The 22,132-nt window shown below is 38.0% G+C and overlaps 1 protein-coding gene across 1 annotated transcript in view; it reads left to right on the forward strand.

The window, feature by feature from the left end:
• Positions 1 to 22,132, forward strand: part of KCNK2 (potassium two pore domain channel subfamily K member 2) — a gene marked incomplete at its 5' end in the record, with an annotated part of 75,132 nt that overhangs the window by 39,216 nt on the left and 13,784 nt on the right. Inside the window, 3 exons of the mRNA XM_074168299.1 lie at positions 8,536 to 8,696; positions 11,995 to 12,181; positions 20,679 to 20,818. Coding sequence (XP_074024400.1) covers positions 8,536 to 8,696; positions 11,995 to 12,181; positions 20,679 to 20,818 — 488 coding nt within the window. The remainder of the gene's footprint in view (positions 1 to 8,535; positions 8,697 to 11,994; positions 12,182 to 20,678; positions 20,819 to 22,132) is intronic.

A 22,132-nucleotide genomic window follows, 5' to 3' on the forward strand; every position in this document is an offset into this window, starting at 1 on the left:
ATACTGCAGAGACTTTCCTTACAATGCTCCTTCACCCCTCCAGCACAGCATTTTGACTTGAAGCAAACTAATTTTCTATGAATATTTATAGCCTGTTCTTTTAAAGGAAGTTTTATTGATTTGATTACTGCTCCCACAGAACACAGATGAAAAGAAACCACTGAAAGGAGATCAGCCTCTGTCTTGTCAATTCTTGGATATTAGGCATTTTACTAATGTCAGTCTAGGTTTTCCTGTTACTATTCATAGTTGAAAGAGAGAGGTATTGGTATTGCAAGTTTTTTTAATAAAATATCTTTTTTCAAGCTTGAGCCAGAACACTATAACCTTCAAAATAATATATTGACATTTCTGTGACACAGAATTACGGATTAGTGCTAAAAATCAGAATTTTGTAGGTTGGAATCCAGATAATACCAAAGGGAGTGCTGTGATGAGCAATGATATTAAGGAAACAGCAGTACTTTGTGACAATATGGTTCCCAAATCACTGACTAAAACTTAAGACAATTGGCTTCTATAAGCTATAACGAGTGATAAAGAACTTACGCCTAACTTATGTAAAGCAGAGACTTTCAGTTTCATCGCAGACCACAGTTTTGAGACAGAGGTATCTTCACCTCTGTATTATTGCACAGGGTGCTTCCTTCAACAAGATTCATGCAGCAATTTCATCAATTGCATGTACAGAAAAGTATTTAACTTTTAAATTGAAGAATTAACTTGGAGGAGGAACATTAGCTGCATACCCATAACGGAATCCACAGGCAAAAACTTGTGAGGAGTGGCTGTAAGATATAGTTATACTATATCCGTGTGTGAAAGAATTCGTGTATATTTGTAACAGAGAAATATTGTGCTTTCACTGCAAGGGTATTCATATTCAATTCATCCAAGTGTTTTTGGATGAAATAGTCTTTATCCTTATCCAGCCTTCAAATTTTCTTGCAGTGTTCAGGAATATACATGCATGCACATACGCCTGTGTGTTGGCCTTGACAGAAAGGGAGCCCATAAATTTTGTAAGTATTCACAACAGATTTCTGTGTGGCCTCGAAAAGGCTTTGCTGAGGTTCTTTATGGACTCTGGATGCCAAACTTTCCTTAGTTAAGGTTCGTTCTAATGTGAATGTATAGTCCTCAGCCACAGATTTGGTTTGAGCTATGGACCTAAATGTTATGGATTTTCATTCGCTCTGTGAACAGCTAGAAAATTCCTATTACCTTTTTTACAAATAGGTAAGTTAAGCACAGTGTTGGGAGGGGAGCCACATGGAAAACTGAAAATGCCCTTTTACCATTACTAACTAAAGCATAAAACCCCACGAAATATTTATTTGTAAATATATGTATATGACATGGGCATACACAAGCATGTCAAACTTTGGAGTGCAGGACAGAGTTAAGAAGAGGAAAGGAAAAGGCATCAGTGTAAAAATGCAAGTGTTTCTACACAGTGGACACAAACATGCAAGTTTAGTATTTCTACAGTGTATGCAGAGATTGTCTATAGGTCCTGATGGGATGCACCCATGAATGCTGAGGGAGCTGGCAGAAGTCTTTGCTGGGCCACTCTCCATCTTTGAAAGGACCTGGAGAACAGGCAAGGTGCTTGAGGACTGGAGGAAAGCCAATGTCACTCCAGTCTTCAAAAAGGGCAAGAAGGGGGACCTGGGAAACTACAGGCCAGTCAGCCTCACCTCCATCCCTGGAAAGATGATGGAACGGCTTGTTCTGGGCATTATCTCAAAGCATATGGAGGAAAAAGCTATCAGAAGTAGTCAACATGGATTCACCAAGAGAAAATCATGTCTGACTAACATGATAGCCTTCTACGATGGTATGACTGGATGGATAGATGAGGGGAGGGCGGTGGATATTGTCTACCTTGACTTCAGCCAGGCTTTTGACACTGTCTCCCACAGCATCTTCATAGGTAAGCTTAGGAAGTATGGGTTAGATGAATGGACAGTGAAGTGGATTGAAAACTAGCTGAAAGAGCTCAGAGGGTTGTGATTAGTGACACAGAATATAGTTGGAGGTCCATAACAAGTGGTGTTCCCTAGCAGTCAGTGCTTGGTCCAGTCCTCTTCAATATATTCATCAATGACCTGGGTGGAGGGATGGAATGTACCCTCAGCAAGTTTGCTGATGACGTAAAACTGGGAGGGGTGACTGACACACCAGAATGCTGTGCCGCCATACAGTGAGACCTGGACAGGCTGGAGAGTTGGGCAGAAAGGAACCTGATGAAATTCAACAAGGGCAAGTGTAGGGTGCTGCACCTAGGGAGAAATAACCCCATGCACCAGTACAGGCTGGCGGCTGATCTGCTGGAGAGCAGCTCTGAGGAGAAAGACCTGGGAGTCCTGGTGGACAACAGGATGACCATGACCCAGCAATGTGCCCTTGTGGCCAAGAAGGCCAATGACATCCTGGGGTGCATCAAGAAAAGTGTGGCCAGCAGGTCGAGGGGGGTCATCCTCGCCCTCTACTCTGCCCTGGTGAAGCCCCATCTGGAGTACTATGTCCAGTTCTGGGCTCCCCAGTTCAAGAAGGACAGGGAACTGCTGGAGAGGGTACAGCAAAGGGCTACAGAGATGATGAGGGGACTAGAATATCTCTCTTATAAGGAAAGTCTGAGGGACTTGGGTCTTTTTAGTCTGGAGAAGAGAAGGCTGAGGGGGGATCTGATCAATGCTTATAAATACTTAAAGGGAGGGTGTCAAAACGATGGGGGCCAGTCTTTTTTCAGTGGTGTGCAGTGACAGGACAAGCAGTAATGGGCACAAACTTGGACATAGTAAGTTCCATCTAAACATGAGAAGGAACTTCTTTACTTTGAGGGTGGCAGAGCACTGGAACAGGCTGCCCAGAGAGGTGGTGGAGTCTCTGTCTCTGGATACATTCAAAACCCACCTGCACACGTTCCTGTGCAACCTGCTCTAGGTGGACCTGCTCTGGCAGGGGGTTTGGATTAGATGATCTCCAGAGGTCCCTTCCAACCCCATATCATTCTGTGAATCTGTGTTTTCTGCATAGCCAGTATGGCTATGTATACTGCCTTTTTGTTTAATGATTATTTCCAGGCCATTATTTGTGCTAAAAGGAGTATCTTGCTTATCTGTGAATAATTGCATATCTTTGCCTTGGCACTGATGGGCAGGCATGTATTTAAATGCTAATTTTTGGAGCCCAAGTGGTGATCCAAAGGGAAAAAGCATCTTAGCTATTAGAAAATCAGTGAGGTACCTTTCAGAACGATTTCATCAGATAGCTCCTGGGGGCCTAGAAAAAGCATCTTTTGATCTCTTAAAATCAATTTGACATTTAGTATCAAAACACAGGTATGCCCTTTGAAAAGGGTAATCACTGTAATTGAGCTGCGTAGTCAGGGTGGATGTGAACCTACGGCAACACTACCGCCAGTTGCATGCAGTGTCCAGTGGCTGAAGCCAAGGGCAGGGCAAGGCAGTTCACCTGGCTCTGGCCCCATTGGGTTCAGCAGCAAAGAGCTCAGCCTTTCCTCTGAGTCTATGCAATCTTCTCAGTATCAGGTTTCTGGAATCCATTTTTGTGTAATCAAGGGTGTGTGTGCTCACCGGGTAGTTTATCTTTCAGTATTCAGCTGTTTTATCAATTGCCCACATATCCAAACCTACAGCTGAGAGTAGTTTCTCATATCTCAAAATATATGACATTATTTTGGTATAATTTTCACTTTGTTTGCTACCTGATGAATGATGTCTTGTGTAATCTGAGGTATGTCAAAAACAGTGAAAAAACATTTACTGGTATTTGAATTTACATTTTCTTGTTTGGAAAGAAAATGTTTCAAACCTTCCCCAGACCTTTCAATCCCACTTCAGCTATTTGATATAAATGACTCATAAGTGGTGACACTCTTTTCCAGTCAATTTTGCAAGTAAAATCTAGTTCTAGAACTTTCAAAAGCACCTATAATCCCTCACATGAGAAATACTTAATTGCAGCCATCTAGTTTCAGTAGATGCCCTCCTTTGTCTAGGCATTTTCTGTGAAAATGGATTCATTTGGAGTCTCTATTCTTCTTTGAAAATGTGGATCTAAAAGAGCTTTTTGAAAGACTGAGATACCAGTTAACTAGAAAGCAAAGGGATCTTTTTCTCTACTTAAAACAGAAATTATATATATATATAACATTAGTTGCCAGCCTTCCTTTGTATGAAGGCTTGAATGTAATGACAGTTTTGTTTCTTGTTTGGAAAAAAAAAGTGTGTCTTGGCAATTGTATGAGAATTTCTAGCACATATTTGCAATATAACCTATCATTTGTCATGTAGGGGGGAAAACCAACTAGAAATTGAAACTTCAAACATTATTTTGCTCAAAAGCGATTATATATTTATAATTATCAAATTTACTAATTCCCACTTAATAGCAAATCTATTTCAGATGGAAAAGCTACAGACACTTTCATCCTCAAAGAAAATAGTCAAAAAGGGAACATGAAAATAAAAGATAATTCCTATAAAGTCTCATTTTGGTTTTTTTTTTTTTCCTTTTCATTTAGCATACCCTTGCCTGACTTTAGCTGACCAAAGGGACTGAGGTTCCCTTTGAATCTGATTTGAATCTAGGAGGCTGTAAGCGTTTTGGAGCTGAAACTGTGGAATATGTTATTTTGGTGAACAGAGCAATTAGTTACAATCTATTTACAATGGCCTTTTATTCTTAATTCATGCAGAGGTTACTGGAAGCTCCTTCTAAAATGCGTTTCTTGTCCACAGCTGCTTGTCAGGTACAACATATTCTAAATGCACAAAGTCCTTTGGGCATTAAAGGCATGCTAAGCATTCAGCAGGACATGAAAGGGATTTGGTGAAACTGGGAGGCAAATCGTGCTCCCAGTTGTGAAAGCGAAGTGAGGGGGGTGCGTTGGGAAGGACAGTCCAAAAATGGTACTGACATTGTCTTGGGTGAAATGGATCCCAATCTGCAAGTTGAATTTTGTAGTCTGTAGTGTTTGTTGCAGACAGTGTTGGTTAAAAGCTCTTTGAGGGACACTTTCCAGTAAATTTAGCGAGTTAAAATCAAGTGTTTAGGTTTTTTCCATGTTCAAAAGCAATTGTAATGGTTTTAATGGGGAACCAGCTGGTTCTAGGAACTACCCACTTAGCAGAGTCAGAGGAAGAGAAAAGCTGCACAGGACAGAAGGTGTGAAGAGTGACCGAGGTAGTGAGGCTGCCCCTGCCATTACGGTGTGTGCCATCCCCATGCCCGCTAGGTAAACAGCTGGGAGGGAAGAGAGGGCAGAGAGCATGGTGGGATGGGGACGATTCCCCCAGGTTTCTCAGTGAGTAAGACAGTTGTAAATAGACTTTATGCTGGCCTCTGGAGCAGAAGTGGGATGTCTGAAGTGACACCACTGTGCCAGGGAGCTGCTGCAGCGGTGCTGGGAGTTGCTGCCCTGCGTATGGAGAAGGGATGTGTGGTGATGTTCCTCTGGCTGTGTGTTCCTCTCCAAGCACAGTGCCCAAAATGAAGTTTTCCTTTGGCTTTACCTAGCAGCAGGATTCTTCTGATTTTTTTTTTTTTTTTTTTTTTACTTTAAAAAAAGGAATAATACTTTTCTGAGACAAAACCCTCAGGAATTGCATCAGCCATATGAAATATAAATAAGTTTTCTTTCCCATTGCATAAATGATGGATTAGCTTTTCACTGGAGAAACTGACAGTAGGGTGTAAGGACAATTTGTGTAAGTCGTGAAGTAGGCTGCGGTGTACAGCAGCAGACTGTTACGAAACATGACTGTAGGAAATATGATTAATGTGTGATGGACACCCCTTGGTAGATCAATTCACTAAAGTACATGTCCTATCATGAGAGTGCCCTGGTTTGTATTATGTGCAGTGAGTATCTGGACAGATATAAAGTACTACCTGTTGGAGTATTATTTTATCCAGTAATGTGTGAGATTTTTTTAAAGTTAATTAATAACACAAGACTTTCTGTGTCATCCTATAGAAGAAAAGCATGTGTCATTATTCAGGATGAAAAACAAGAATTTGCGAGTGTGGAAGTGAGGTACCATGCTTTTCATGAGGAAGACATAACTGATTTAGGGAGGAGAATATGTAGAGCTAAACGTGAACTTCTTGTCCTCATACCGATTAGCAGCAGATGAGAAATATGCTGCAGCAGCAATTGTCTCCGTAATAGCTGTGGGATGCATAGAAAATGCCAGTTTGCTGTATGAAGCTAACCAGGTAAAACTGCCTGCTTGGCATGTGCTTCACTGGGCTGGTACTTTGTCACCATTACGAGACACCATTTTTGTAAAGCAAGTGAATACAGTTCTTAAACTAAAAAAAAAAAGGAGAACAATTTCCAAATCCCTTAGTATGATTATTATATATCTGGTGTATCCAGACTTCTGATTCTGAATTGCATTAAGACCCCCCAGGAGTTACACCCTGGCAACTATTCAAGCTTCTGTTGAGCATAAATGCACACACTCACAAAAACACAGTAGCTTGGATCTGTTTGTCCCTTTTTTGGTTGGTGATGAGCTAATTTTATTTTAAAACTCGAGGGTCTTTTCTGCTTGGTGCATGAAGGGACAGAGTGAACTTAGTGGACCTGAAATTTCCTGAATTATAATCAGTAATTTTAGCCCTGGCTCTAGGTTAGGGAGGGATGCTCGGTTGGACTAAAGGCACTGTGACTTTATTCCACTTGCCTGAGACAGACTTTTTTTTTTTTTGTTATAGCAGTGCAGGAGGTTTCCGTGACCTGTAATTGATGCTGTTTCCTGTAATTTTTTCCTTTATATTCAGTTTGAGAGGGTTTATTAGTCATGATTTGGGGAAAATACAAACTTTTAACATTTTTTTTTTTTTAAATCTAAATTAACTCTATCAACACTGCATTAATTGTTTGCACACTTACTATTTGGTAAGGGATATTAGGGCAAAATATCTAGGAGTAAAATATATTCACAATGTGATTTGCTTTTTTTTTTTTTATGAAGTTGAGTGAGGGGCGGCTTTGTCTCCTGTGTACTGAAAGGAAAAAGTAGTTTTGACACAGCTTCCACGTAACTTACCTACATGAAAGCAGAACCAAAAATTAAGATAATAGATTTCACAAAGAAAAATCTATATTTATATTAAAACAAGATGCTCAAAATAGTTAAATAAAAATTCTGATAAATAGCTAAGCTATTCATTAAATGTTCTTTGCATTGTGGAAGTTTACAGTCATTGTGCATAAACACTAAGTTATGTTTAAAAGAAAACTGACATTACAAGCTCTCAATAGAGCTGATAAATTTTGTCTATCAGCTTTTTCACATGAAAATTGGATTTTCATTGAGTGATTTTTGTGTATATGAAAAGTATCTCTTAATATTTAAGACACTGAGAAACTAGTTTCTCAATTACTTGCTACAATATTGTTTTTTATTTACAAGTTACTTTTTCCCTACAAGAGAGCTAACTTTTTAAAAAAGGCTTTTGTTTAATTTCTGCATGGAAAATAAGCTTTTTCTGACAAAAGGCTTCCTCCCTCCCCCAGGAAAAAATAAGTCTTTCTCCTTCAAAGTTCACGTTGTGCTGAAAAATGAAACGATGTAAAAAAATGCTGGGGTGTTACTGCAACTGCCCCACTGCTCCCTCAGAACATGGGGTGATCCTTTGGAGGAGAAAAACTTTTGAATTAAAACCGAGGACTGATGCTCATGAAACTTGTCTGTAGGGTTCTGCTGAGGTGACCTTGGGCAAATCATTAAAATTCCAGTCCTGGGAGATGCATCTGAGGATGTTTCACAGATGCTGGGGCCCGTGCTCTTCATATTCCAGTTTCCCTTTTTTAAGTGGACGAACAGCATTCGAGCTATTATATCCCAGGCATATCAGAGTGTCCTTTTTCACAAGCCAATGAAGATAAAATGATTTCCACTTTCAAATGGACAGAGCTGTGAACTGTAAACTGTTTTCCCTAAGCTTTGTTTGCAACACTGAAAGAATCAAAGCCTTTACTAAAGAAGATTCTAAGCCATCCCATTTATTCTAGAAATCTCTGTTTTGCTCATTCAAGTGGCTTTTTTTTTCCAGGCTGCTTCTATTTGAAACACAGAACATCTAAAAGAAAATCGTATCTTGTTGACAAGTACTGCAGCCTGCCAATTACAAATCCAACAACAGAACAATTGCAGGTAGCAGAGGCTAAGGCATATCTTAACCAATTGGTATTAACTACATATAGTAGATGAGAAAAGCTGTCATTTATTTAAATAATAATAATAAAATCACTAATGGGGGAGATTTTCTTCTCCACAGTATATACACAATATAAAAAAAATATTGCTGAATTGTGCAGCAGATTAGTTTTAGCTCAAAGAGGATTGTATGACCTATAATTTCATTTGATTTTTCACAATGTTTTCTGTGTCATATGTTTAACCTAGTAGGACCTGTTTGCAAACTGTCCTTTTAAAAAGTGTAATGTAATATATGTAACTTCTTAAACATCTAAAGTTGTTTGTAATTTAGGCTTTGGAAATATCTCCCCACGCACACAAGGTGGAAAGATATTCTGTATCATCTATGCCTTATTGGGAATTCCTCTGTTTGGTTTTCTGTTGGCTGGTGTTGGAGATCAACTGGGGACAATCTTCGGAAAAGGAATTGCCAAAGTAGAAGATACCTTTGTCGTGAGTATATTGACTGCCTTGTTTTTCCTTTGTGCTGCTTGTTCTTCTGAAGTTAACAAGTGAAATGAGAAGTCTGAAAAACAGGGTATAGCTCATCATTGTAACCAGATGTGTAGCACAAGGTACGAAGAACTTTGCAAAGTCTAAGCATGTTACTGAACAATGTTAATTGAGAATTGGATGAAGCCCAACATTTTCTACAATAATTATGTTTGGGAAGAGGAACAAGATCCAAAATGTTTTATTTTTGGTTTACCCTTATACTCCTAAGCTTACTGTGATGTTTACCTTTAAAGGTTGTCACGTAGATTGTGTCATGAAATCACTGACTCGGACAGACAGAAGAGTAGAGCTGCAGGGGTAACGTGTGGAAATTATTGCTGCTGCTTTGAGTTGATTCATAGAAGACCTTTGGTGTCTGGGCCTAAAATCACAAGTCTTAAAATGTCTACTCAGATGCCATCATACCAGAGGAAATGCTTACAGCCTGTAGGCATCTACATTTCCAGATTTGTCTGTAGGTGACTAAAGCTTTGGGCATTCACAGAAGCCGGACAGCCTAAATGGTACAGAGCCTGTTGGTGCTTCCCTCACACTGGACTTCTCTTTGTGGTCTCCTCAGTAGGCTGTAGGATGTTCTACTGTCTAAGGTATTTTCAGCCTCTTCTGCTGAACTCCTTAGCACAGCCTAGAGGTTCATGCCCTCCTTTTTCTTTGGTTACAAATCTTTAATTATTCATGCAAAGTGGCACAGCTTCAGTAGAGGAAGAGGCCTCTCAGACTAGAAGCTTGTACAGATATTGATAAAGTTCAGCTATAGCCAGTCCTTAACAAGCAAATGCTTTGAATTCTAGCAGAGGAACTTAATTTACTTTGGTCTGTTTCACACAGAGAAAAGTTTATTAAGGTTGTATTTTACAATGCAGTTATGAAGAATATATTTAATGAGATTTTTGAAGCATAGAATGTGGCATAATGAAACTTAATAAAACTAATTCTTTAGATCTTTTACTAACCTTTAATAAAATGTTGTAGGTTTAACTATTATCTAACATTCAAAACACACATAAAATACTATTTGTCTTTTGATATGTAGAATGTCATATCCAGTAAATACTTAGTAAGCAGCCCCACTATGTAGTTGTTTGCATTAGCACTGCAAGGGTTAGAAGGATTGTTTTTCTGCAAAAATCCTGATTTTTTTTTTCTATGTAGGAAGGATCTGCTGTAGCTTTATTTTTAAAGCAAAGCAAACTGGGGCTGTATTGAGTAGTCTTATGCAATAGGTAAATACAAGCTGGAAAGCTTTTTGGGAAACGGCAGGTATTTTTGACTAGGAAATGTCAGTTCAAGTCCAGACAAGTTACTGGTGAATAACATCCATTTCTATTGAGATTTGCCTAAAAAAGGCAAGAATGTTCCATAAGAACATTTTATTTTTATCCTTTCTGTTTTTTTATCACTGGATTTTATTTTTACTTAAAAGTACAAAAGATTTGAGACAATTTGTGTGCTCTTAGCCTATTGTTCACAGGGATAATGGTTTTCCTTTTTTGTCATGGATGTAGCCCTACAACAAGAATGCCCCAACATTAAAAAGCAGCATCTTGTCCCCTTTTGCCAATCTCTGAATGAAAACGCTGATGTACATGTTGTAGTCTGGGACACTCCCTTATTCTGATTACTAGTTCTCCAAATGAAGAACTGGAAGACACTGATGGGTCAGAGAAGGGAATTTCATATTGCTGTATCTGAAACTACTACTGTGATACGGGTTACAAAAGCTGGACCTTGGTCATGATGACTGTAAAACATAGTTTCCTTTGCCACTAAACTTAAATACAAAAAAACCCATGTATCGTGAACAGCCTGATTTCATTTTTGATCTACTTTTGTGAAAGTTTTCAGTTTTATGCAATCCCTTGCTTACTTTAAGTTGAACCAACATGCTTTGAATGGATGGAAAACTGTACTGAAAGGAAAATTGTCAAACTGGCAGGGCATTTCAAATGGGACTTTACAGTGTTCTGTTCTAGCTTTGGTACTGTTAAATTTCATCAATAGTTTACACAACAGATAAAGGAATTTGTTCATTAAATCTACAGATTATATCAATTGGAAGACAGAATTAGAATTAAAAATGATCTTGAAAATTTTGAGAAGCAGTCTGAATATGTAGGATTTAATTCAAGAAGGACAAATTCCAAGCACTCTTTCAAGAAATAATAAAATATTCAATTACATATCAGGAAACAGCTGTCTAGGTGCAATTTTGTAAAAATGTTCTAGGACTCCAGGGTCTCATAAAGTAACATGGGTTAATGGTCATACTGCTGTGAAAAAGCATACATCATTGCTAGAAGTATAACTAGGAGTGCATATAAATGAATAAATGGATAAAACATAGGAAAGGATCCTTCCATTCTGTTATTTTTTTTAATATCTAGTTTGGAGGATAACACCTAATGAAACATGGTTTATTTAGTTGGAGCCATCAGAGCCAAGGGATGGCAACGAGAATGGATGGGTGAAGAAAGACTGAAAGAAATTAGTTTATTTGGGCTAAAGAATATATGACTGAAAGGAAACACCTCTAAAACTGTACTGGAAAGAGCAAAGTAACAATCTCTTTGTTTCCCTTGTATAAGACCATAAATAGTAGACAGACTGAAGGAGACGAGATGCAAATTAATCACTAGGAAGACTTTCTGATGACAAGAACAGTTAAGCATGATCACATATTGCCTGTCCAGTAATGTATCTACAGTGGCTTAGTTGGATTGCTTTTGTCTTGGGGCAGGTTTGGAAGACGTGATCTCTCCCTTACAGCTCTATTTTCTGTGGTTTTGTTTAGGCAATTAATTGATTAGCTAGAGAACTGTATGGTTAAAATTCACCTTTTAAATTCAGTTTTTTTGTAGATGCACAAAAGTAGAGATATTCCAGGTGCAAGCACTACTTGAAGCTCACTCAAATGTCTAGCCCTCACTCAAAACTTTAGTATGATCAGCTGTTAATATGAACGCTACCCATGTCACTCACCCAGATCGCAAACCTGGCCACAATAAAGAGTCCAGCCCTGCTCTGCATTTCCTGCTAGCAAAGGTTTCTAGGGTAGTCTGCTTTTGAAAACCCGTTCAAAATAAACCCCTGCTTTGTTTTTCCTGTTTCTTTGAGAATTATCATGCACCGTCCTCTTGAGCAACAGAGTGGTCTCTACAGATGGTGATATGTGCTTATATACAGTTGCGCAGTTTTATTAACAATGGGTTTCCTCTCTTTCCCCTTCTCTTTCCAGAAATGGAATGTGAGTCAGACAAAGATTCGCATAATTTCAACAATAATATTTATACTATTTGGCTGCGTGCTGTTTGTTGCTCTTCCTGCAGTTATATTCAAGCACATAGAAGGCTGGAGCACACTAGATGCAATTTACTTTGTGGTTATCACTTTAACTACCATTGGATTTGGTGACTATGTTGCAGGTAAGATTTTCTCATAACTCTTTATCTTACAGTATTTTGTGTAGTGATGTATGTTCTGCATTTTTTTATTATTATTTTGAGACAGACACATCTCTGTTGTGGTGCCTCGTGCCTAGTTTTACCCTTTATCATTTTTGTGTCAGTGCATGTGAGAGAACCTGCCCTCATCTTGGACCATGTGGCAGGCTAGAGACAGGAGGTGGGACGGTGCAATGCACGGTACCTGTCTCTGCATACTCCATTTTTTCTTCTCCTGTACTGTTAAAAGATGTTTTACTTAAGTTTTAGTTAGATTTTGTTCTTACAGATTGAGTGAAGTGCAAGAATTAGTACAGTATTTATTCTGCTGAATGTATTTTTTTCAGCTGGAGGCACTTAAAATGTCTCACCCTATGAAGTTATATGACAGTTTTTGTGCGCATCTTACTTTCAAAGTGCTCTTCCAGACCCCTGTTTCTGCCATTGAGATACCTCTATTGCTGTTGGATCCTGCTTCTGGGCTTGCTTTCTTTTGTTTGCTATGTAGGCATTTGTCCGTGTGTGTCTTGTCATGTTACAGGAAGCTATAGCAAAACCCATAGATAACATGTCCTACTTTTATGCTTCTATTAACCCTGATTGGATTGGTTGCAAATAACTTTAACAAACTGACCTAAAAAAAGCTTGGGCCAGTTCTCTGCATCAACTTCTGTCTTGAAAAGGTGTTAGACCGTACCTCAGAATAGGATTGAGTAAGAATACATTGTCTGTGAGGAAGCGTGTTGGTCCCAGTCAGTGATGTGTTGAGGTGAGGATTAGAAATTCAGAGCTTCATGTTCAGAGTTCCAGATGCGCTTTCTTCAGCCTGATCTCATGCTTCTTCTGAGGCTGTACCATCATCTTTCTCTTTCATGAGGTGTGTCTCTGCCACCCCTGAAGTCTGTGCGAGGCAGATAGCTTAGAAGGACAGCGGTGCTGGGCTGCTGTCAGTGAGGTACCCTGCTGGAGGGAAGCATTTCTAGCAGATATCCATGTGTTGTGGGCTCCTCCCATGTCCCTTCTGTGGCCAAGGCTGTTGCATGAGTCCAAGTGCACCAAGATATCAGGTTGGGTTAGCTCCTCCTAGTGACTTGTAGACCTGCCTGAAGTTTGCCTTGATGACAGGGACGTGACTGGTTTTGTCGCTGGCAAAAGCTTTTGAGGTTGGTGAAGTCCTGCAGTGACCTCTGAAATGTCTGAATTGTTTGGCATATTCATAAATGATCTGGGTAAAATGGGGGGATATTTAGTTAGTGTTGAAGATACCAAGTTACACAAGCTGTTTAAAAAATGAAGGCCATGTGAGAAGTGACTAGAGACTTTTATAAATTATGGAACTGGGCTGTAAAATGGCAAACAAAATTTATTTGGACTATTGCATAGCTTTTTGTGATGTTTCCATATTTCTTTTGAATGTGTCTCACTGATTTCTCCTTTTCCCTTTTCCTTTCCCATATTGTTTTTCTTATTTCCATTTTGTCTTCAGGAATTTGTGATTCTGGTCAGATTCTAACTAGCACCAAATAAAAAATATATGCTGTTTCCAAGCCAAGAGTCTGGGTATTTTAGACTTTTGTTCCTGAGGGGTATGTGTATGTCAGGGAATAAAAATAATAGTATATAAAGGCCTGGTTATATTTACTGTAAAGCACTCTGTGAAATGGCCCACTTGGTTTAAACTGGAACACTGAGTACATTCATCATTACTCTCATTATAAATTTCCATGGATTTATCTATTTGTAGACCACTTGATATCATAATTTGTTCCTACATCATGTCTGGCTTTTTAATTTTACCAGGAAATTCTTTCTCTTTCTACAGAATGTCCTTGAATTACATTGTTCTATAGCTTATGACTTTTTATGGTTCACTTCGTATATATATTTTAAAGTTCCACTGAAAATGCATGATGTCAAAAATGTCATGAACTTTTTTTATTTTCGAGTAACATTAACAAGACTTGTATTTGTACTGTAATATGTTATTAATTTATGGTTCCAGTGTGTGGGAATTGGATTTGTACTTGCAGAGATGATGCTCAAGAGAACAGGGTTAGATGACTATCTCCGTCATACCTGGGAAGTTAACATTGGCACTGGACTGTATTTTGTCAGAGATGAAGTTGACAATATTATAGTCTTTGTGTGGACTAACTCAGTTTATGGCAAATGACCTAAAGAATTTTTCAAAAAGGTCCATTTGTTTTCTTGTCGTTCCCATACATAGTTAAATAATACATAGTTAAATAAAAATTCTGAAAAATAGGTAAGATATTCATTGACTCTACTTTATACTATGGAAGTTTGCAGTTGTCGATGTGCATAAATACCAAGCTATGTGAAGAAAACTCACACTGCAACTTCTTAAGACAAATTTTATCAACTCTATTAAGTGCTAGGCTTCCATATTAATTTTGAGGAAGTATGCAGAATCTTTTGCACTCTAACAAGTTAGTAAGTTGTCTCTGATTTTTTTGGTTTGCTTGTTTTTCTTTTAGGTAGGTCATAACTACCATGCAGACAGTAAGGGCCATTGATATTTTTTGTGGTAGGCTTCATCTAGAACACTCTCTCCTTGAAGTTTAGGAAAGCTGAGCACCATAAACTGAGGCAAAACAAGCATGTAGAGTTAAGGCATGTAATGCTGTTTAAGACAGTAGGGGAGACTCTCAGAATATTGTATCTGAAATTGTGACTCTAGAGCATGGTGTTCTTGGTTCTGATCTGTCACGGTGAGACGTGCAGCAGGCGGAATGATGCTTCAGTCCACTTAGTGCCTAGATTGCAATGCATTCGAAAAAAACTTACACTGGCTTTAATTTATTCCTTTTTCTGATATTTTTTTTTCCTGGCCGGAAAGGCATGTTTTTAAATAATACTTAGAGTGAAAATTACCTTCTTCCACTCAGAATTATAGTCAAATCTAAAGCAGCGTGGTGGCAGTGATGTTCCAATTTGCAATGACAGTGGAGTGAACTCTTAACAGTAAAAATAAAATTGGCAATTCTTGTAGGATAATGAAGGTCCATGGTATATTTCATGACTACGTGTCAGTTTTGGCTCAAAGTTCCCTTAAAAACCTAAAATTCCTAAATATTTGAAAACTTCCAAATATTCTGGTAATTTTTTTCTGGGAACTGTCATCCCAGAGGAAAAAAGATAACCTTGCAAGCCCTTTATACAAATGTCATGGTTGTGACAATATGTGTACTGGGGTTAAAAGAAACATTTCTTACAATATCTGTCACTTCTCATTGATGTGGAACTCACTGCTTTCCGGCACCACTGCAGGTAAGAGTTGAAGAGAAGCCCTGAAGAACTTTTAGGAGGTATAAAGGGGAGAGTGTTTCTGAATAGCTGTACCAAAAGGGAGCCAAAAGAAGAACTTGGAATTCAGGAACGTAATGGTGTTAAAGGCTGTAGTGCAGGTTGTCATATTAGAAATTCTAAAAAAATCCAGACTTTTTCTACAAGTTTCTCAGTTGTACTGGAGATCAAATACTCTGTTCCCAGGACCTAGGATGCCAAAACATTCCCTTTTGTACTGAGAATCTTAGTTGCTCTTTGGAGCCTATTCAAATTTCAGCTGCAGTTTCCACCAGGAAAAGAACTCCTAAGACAAATGTAAGACTCATCATTCAAGGTGCAAGGAGGCAAAAGTGCCCTTGTATTGCATGTTCAAGAAAATATATGAACAGTACTCCAAAAACCAAACTTCACTTTTCTCTATCTTATGAAATGCTTTGATTTTTCTAACTTTTGGAGGGGTTGATTTTTTTTTGTGTGTGTGTAGGGAAATAGGTAATTTTTTGTAATTTAAGAAAGTTTATTGTTGTAACTTTTTACAAAAAAGGAAGTAAGAAACTGTACTACAGCCTGCACTGTCTTATGAAAATCAGGAGTCAAATATCCCTTCTCTTGTTTTTGAGAGAAATAATTAACTTTAATGCAACAGAAGAAAATCCAGCCAATATTATGTATATTTTGTGAAAGAGAAAAGAAAGATCTTTTCATGTCAAATGTGTCATTTTTTAGTATAATGAAAGATATTGGGTACTAAAGTTAGCACTGAGCTCTATGTATATATATATGAATAACATGAAAATATATTGTTCACATATGAAGATAAATCCTTTAACTGCAGTGCAGATGGGAAGGTATAGTCAAATATTTCTAAGGGAGCTAATCTAACACATTTCAAATCTAAATGAGAGGAAATATCCAAAACCTAAGTGAATTAAGTAGAGGTCAGAAATATAAATAGCACATTAGTAGTCTGTTTCACAGTGGGGCATAATGCTGATATAAGGTTACGTTGCAATCAGTCCAGTTTAACAGATTACGGAATTTTGCAAGTCTCATGTTAAAAATTTATTCTCTTTTTTGTTGTTCTTGTTTTTTCCCCTTGTTTTAGCTCTGATTTTTAACTTATTGCTTCTTTACTGTTTTGGTTTGTAATTGAATTTGGTGTGCCACTGTAATACAGATGTCTGGGTCTGCACTGTATTCCTTGGCCTGAGACCCGGTTTGTAGAGTACTGAGTTATTTCAGTCCTGTTTAATGTCACCAAAATGGAACGCTTCACCTGGTGATCATAGCAGCTCAGTTGATCTGCTCTTGTTACGTGATATTCCTTACCTGGCAGAAAGACCTCTACAGAAAGAAATTGCTGTCATGCTGAGCAAGAGGCGCGTGTTGAGCATCCCATAAGAGCTGTGCGCTCTCCCGCAGGCTTTGTGTCTTTTTTTGGCATTTGGAAGTGCTCTTTGCCACCTCCAGACTTCACATCCATAATAGGGGCTGTCTGGTGTGAACCTCACAGCCTGCTTTAAGCTTAAGTCAGCGTGCCGTGTCTTGCTCAATTGCTGTATAGGACAGTGTGTAAGGAGTGTTTTATAGCTGTGCTTTATATTCTGAAGTAGCTCTCCATTTTCCACTGAGTGCCGTCAAGTTACTTCTGTGGCCTACTTACGTTCTGTCTCGCAGACAGTGCAGGGTTATCTCACCCCAAGCATGCTGCTTTTCCACATCTCCACATAAGTTAGCCTTTCTCCATCCCTTTTTGCAGTCCTCGGAGGTAATTCCTTTCAAGCTGCAGGGCTGACCTTCCATATTTCTTTGGAGTGGGACAAATGATGTTTCTGGATTAAGCCACTCGGCCAGCTTTGTCACAACAAGGATGCTGGACAGCTACTCATTATTCTGCAATTATAACTGTTTGTATTTAATCACGTTTCTATACGCAGAATAATTTGTACTGCTGATAAAAAAATAATTAAGATGTTTCCTGGTTTGAAGGACCAACTTTCAAATAACCCAGAAATTGTGCTGGTATGGAATTAAGATACTCAGTGCCAATAGCACTTTTTTTCTCTGCTTTTACTTTTGAAGCAAAATTGTAAAGAAAACCAGAGAACTTTACAAAAATAATTGCATGTTGCTTTTTTTGAGTCAGCTGGAGAAAGAATGGAGAAAAGAGTGGCAACAATTAAGAAAATTATTTACTTAAAATGTACTTCTTTTTTGTGAATAAATAAATAAAAATTACTTATATTTGAAACCCAAGAACCAGAATCTGTCCTAATGTACCCCTGAAATCTTCTCTAGCGCCATCCTTCACGGAAACACAGAGCTTTTCACCTCAGGAAGAAATATGTGTTTGGGCCATAAAACAACCTATGCCTTCCAAAGTGTTGAAAATCCCAAATAATTTAAAAGTTGTTTGGCAGATGTAAGAATGGTGGCAGCAGTGATACAATAGCCTGTGATGAAGATGGATGGAAAAACTCTTGGATTTCTCATGCATTTCAAGTGACTTTGGATCAAATCTTTACCACAAAACATCTTGGCAATAAACTGTGGCTGCTCTTGGTAAAAGATTATGACAGTGAGACTTCTTGTAAGCGTACTCCAGTTGGAAGATACATTTCTTCTTTGTTATGGTTGTAACCTATTTCAGGTAGAGGTCAAACAAAGCTGGAAAAAAAAATTGTCCCTTGTCCCACAAAACTGGTTTTGCCAAACAAACCACAAAATTCAGCTTCCACCTTCTCAGCATTTTGCTTCCTGAAGGGCTATGTAAAATATCCTGCTTTGTGAAAGAAAGATGATAGCATTATTAAGTAAAAATTATGCTAGTAAAAATCCATGCAAATGTATCATGTTGATATGCTTTTAACAATGTTACCAGTAAAATCATTAGATGAATTATCTCATATACTTCAGTACAAATACATTTACCTATACATACTTATATCCAAATACACTCATATCCATTTATATGAATTGTAAATCAGTAGTTAAAGAATCCCATTTAGTTTAAATTCAGTACAGTTGACTTTTGATCATGTTTTCCTACCAGTGAAATCCTATTTAATGACATTCCCAGGTAACCGCATTATAGCCCTCCGCGATGTTTAAGCATCAGAGGAGACAGTAGTTGTCTCAGGACAAACATCCTTAGGTATGTCATTCTCTCTCTCCCCGGTGTTCCATTAAATTAAGACCTCACCTGAGGAGTTATTGAAATTCAGACTCAACAGCCAATACAGATTTTAGTTGTTAAGCCTTTTCCTAGGGGGTTGTTGGCTGTCCCTTTCGTGCTCCTTTGGGCATGGCTAGATGGAGCCATCTCCTGGCCAGACGGCAAAGAAAGCTCTTGAATATGAATGTGTCCTAACTCCTAACCTGGTAATTAACCTTGCTGGAAACAAATTGGGTATAAACTGTGAAGAAAATGCTCCCTGCAGACTGGCAGACTTAGGTTCCAGTTTCAGTTTATAAACTGAACACATCAAAAATTAGAAACCCGCTTAATGGATGCTTTATGTGATACTTGCTTGTGCAGTGTATGAACAATTGGAGAAGAAGGTAAAGCACCAAGCTTTGTTCATTAGTAGCTCCTGGTAGAGCAAAGGCATAGTAGTAATCAACCATTTACTGAATGACAAACAAGTTTTGGGTCAATCATCCTTACCTGTTTTACTGGACTGACATGAGCTGGATGATGTTAGTAAATCACTTAATTTCTGATATTTTGTATGTCTTGGTCTGTGACAAACTCAACCCTTTGGTGGTTGGCAGTCTTCTGTTCCAGATAGAGCCCTGTCTTCTACCTTGCTTGGGACTGTGCAGGTGTTGAAGTATATCCATTTTTGCAATGTGGATTAATCTCTTGGGTAGCTGAGTAAACCACTACAGCTCAATGGTTTCTATTGATGAAAAGGCTTATTGACATGAGAATAACAAAATTTCTGTCTATGAGAGATTCCATGCAAAGATAACTATCAGTAAAATTCTTTGTTTGCATGTAATCTCTGTGATAATTAGATAGTAGCAGCTAGAAAAAACATTACTCTTGGTGAGAGTTAATCTTGTTACTGTAACAAGTTTCTTGATATTTTGGGGCCAGTTTTCCTTTGACTGTTTCAGTACAGGATGGAGATACATAGAGCAACATATTATGTACCTGTATGGGCTACTTTAATGTGCCTGAAAACGTTTTACTGTTGAGTCTCCTCAACTCTGGGCAGATACACACATCAAACTTCTACTTGAAGCAACCTAAACTAGAAGCCTGATTTTTGTCATAACACAGCTGAATTGCAAGTTTAAGGCTTCTATTTTATTGTACTGCAAGATGTGAAATGTGAGTTATTTGTGTTGTCAAGAGCTCTGCATGAACATAACTACTTTTTTTGTAGGGAAATAAGGCATCTGTTCTCTATAGTTGTATTGTACCTGAAAGCTCCATTGCAGACATATCTGAAATTCATCTTTTTTTACTTTAACACTGGAAGGAAGGAAGTGACTGGTACTTATGGCAGTGGGATTCAAAAAAGCTGCCTTCGTCTTACATCTATTTTATCCACCTTTTTTTGAGTATGATCAGTTCAGCTCAAATCCCTGCTCCCTGGTTTCCTGTTCTGCAAAATGGAGGTGATAATGTTTGCCTACCCAACAGGGACAAATGTTAATGCAGGTGCTGTTCTTCTTTACTAGGGCTAAAGGATTCATTTAAGTATTGAGATGTGTTTCAAAATAATTTCAAAATCAGATTTCTCAGGATCTGAACGCATTACGTATTCTAGAGCAATACTTAAAATTTGGCACAGCATTGTTATTTGGAGCAGGTGGAAAGTTCTTTCATTCAAGCTGTCCTCAATGACCTCTACCTTTAATAATGCTATGTTGGGAGTTGAATCCATTTGTCTGTGTTTATTTTTTAATTATCATGAATGATTAGTAATCATTGTCTAAAATTTGCATATTCCAAATTGTGTTTTCAGGAGTGGATGAATTTAGATCATCATTTATTTGATTTCAACAAAATGTTTTGCTATGAATTTTTGCATGGGTAAGAAAATAGAAGAAGTTGTAAGAAATATAACTATTATTTTTAGGAAAATAATTAATTGAAAAACAGTTTTGTATCTATAACTATTAAGTCTGCTTTAATTTTAACTGCATTGTTTTTCAGGGGGATCGGATATTGAGTACCTAGATTTTTATAAGCCAGTGGTGTGGTTCTGGATCCTTGTTGGGCTGGCTTACTTTGCAGCTGTCCTCAGCATGATTGGAGACTGGCTAAGAGTCATATCAAAAAAGACAAAGGAAGAGGTAAGAACATTTTGAAAGGGGAAAAAATACTACTTTTTAAGAACTTTGATTAGAAGTCAGATGAGCTTATAGCTGCTTTTGCTCTTAGGGCATAGGTCAAATCTTTTTATGTATGAAGTATATGCTGCAGCTCAAACTGCAGCAAAACTGTAGCAGTCTAGTCAAACATACGGTGATTTTTACATGGCTGCATATAAAATTAGATTAAATGTATTATGAAATTAAGTGTATATGCACACTTGCACCTTCCTTACAGGAAAAATTTATCTAAAAGGATTATTCTAGACAGTAGAATGTAGGCCTTAATTTTTGAGGCAAAAATCATTCTGCTTTGGTTGTTTCTATATGGGATGCAGGTATGTATTAAAAAAAAATAAAACCACCAAAAAACCCCCCCACAAACCAAACCCAAAAAACAAAAAACCAACCCCCAAACCCAAACAACTAAATCTCTCGATAGTTATATTCAAGATAGCTTTGATAGCGGTAAGAGAATAAATGTTTCTTATCATGCAAGGTATTGGAATGAATTATTTAAATATGCCTGGGTGTATTTTACCATAATATTTTCAGCATCATGTCTAGTTATTTGTAATGTGCATTGCTCTCATTTAAAGTATATTTTCACTTGTAAATGTGTATTTAGCATTCCAATGATGCTATGATATTTTACTTTAAATTTTTGTCATTTAAGAAAATGTTCTGGTTTTGAAAATGTTAGAGGATAAATAAAATTTCCTTTGCAGCTAGCACAGTTCAGGATTTATTAGAAGTTTGAGAAATAAATGTAATGTTGTTTTAAGCAACGTATTATTTCCCTCTAATTTAACTTCAGTTCCTCTGCACGCATCAGTTCATTTCTATGATTGAAATATAAAAACTCTAATTTCTTTTTGATGGAACGGATATCTTGGTTATTGTGCAGTGGCCTACTAGTTACATTGTTTTAAATTGTTTTCCTAGCTCTAGGGCATGGCATCAATGCCTAGATGTAATCCTGGCAATCCTTGAGCTCCCAAAGACCTTGCTATAAAGGGTAGCTTACCCGTGTATACCTTCACTCGTTCCAAACGCTCAGGGTCCCTGCCACTCTCTGACCAGAGGGCAGCAGTGATGGTGATGGCAGGCAGGAGGATGTGAGCTGGGTGCTTATACAGGATTAAGCACACTTTGTGAGGTATGTGGGGTGGGCAGCCCTTGGTCATTGCCCTTGCTATGCTCATAGCTCTTTATAGTCAGAGACAGCATTGGGGCAGGTCTGTTGTCAGTAGGCTTTTACCAGGCATTTCATAAACACTTAGCTCTGAAGCAGAG

The sequence above is a fragment of the Numenius arquata genome, chromosome 2, assembly GCF_964106895.1.
Source record: "Numenius arquata chromosome 2, bNumArq3.hap1.1, whole genome shotgun sequence".
Taxonomy (NCBI): Eukaryota; Metazoa; Chordata; class Aves; order Charadriiformes; family Scolopacidae; genus Numenius; species Numenius arquata.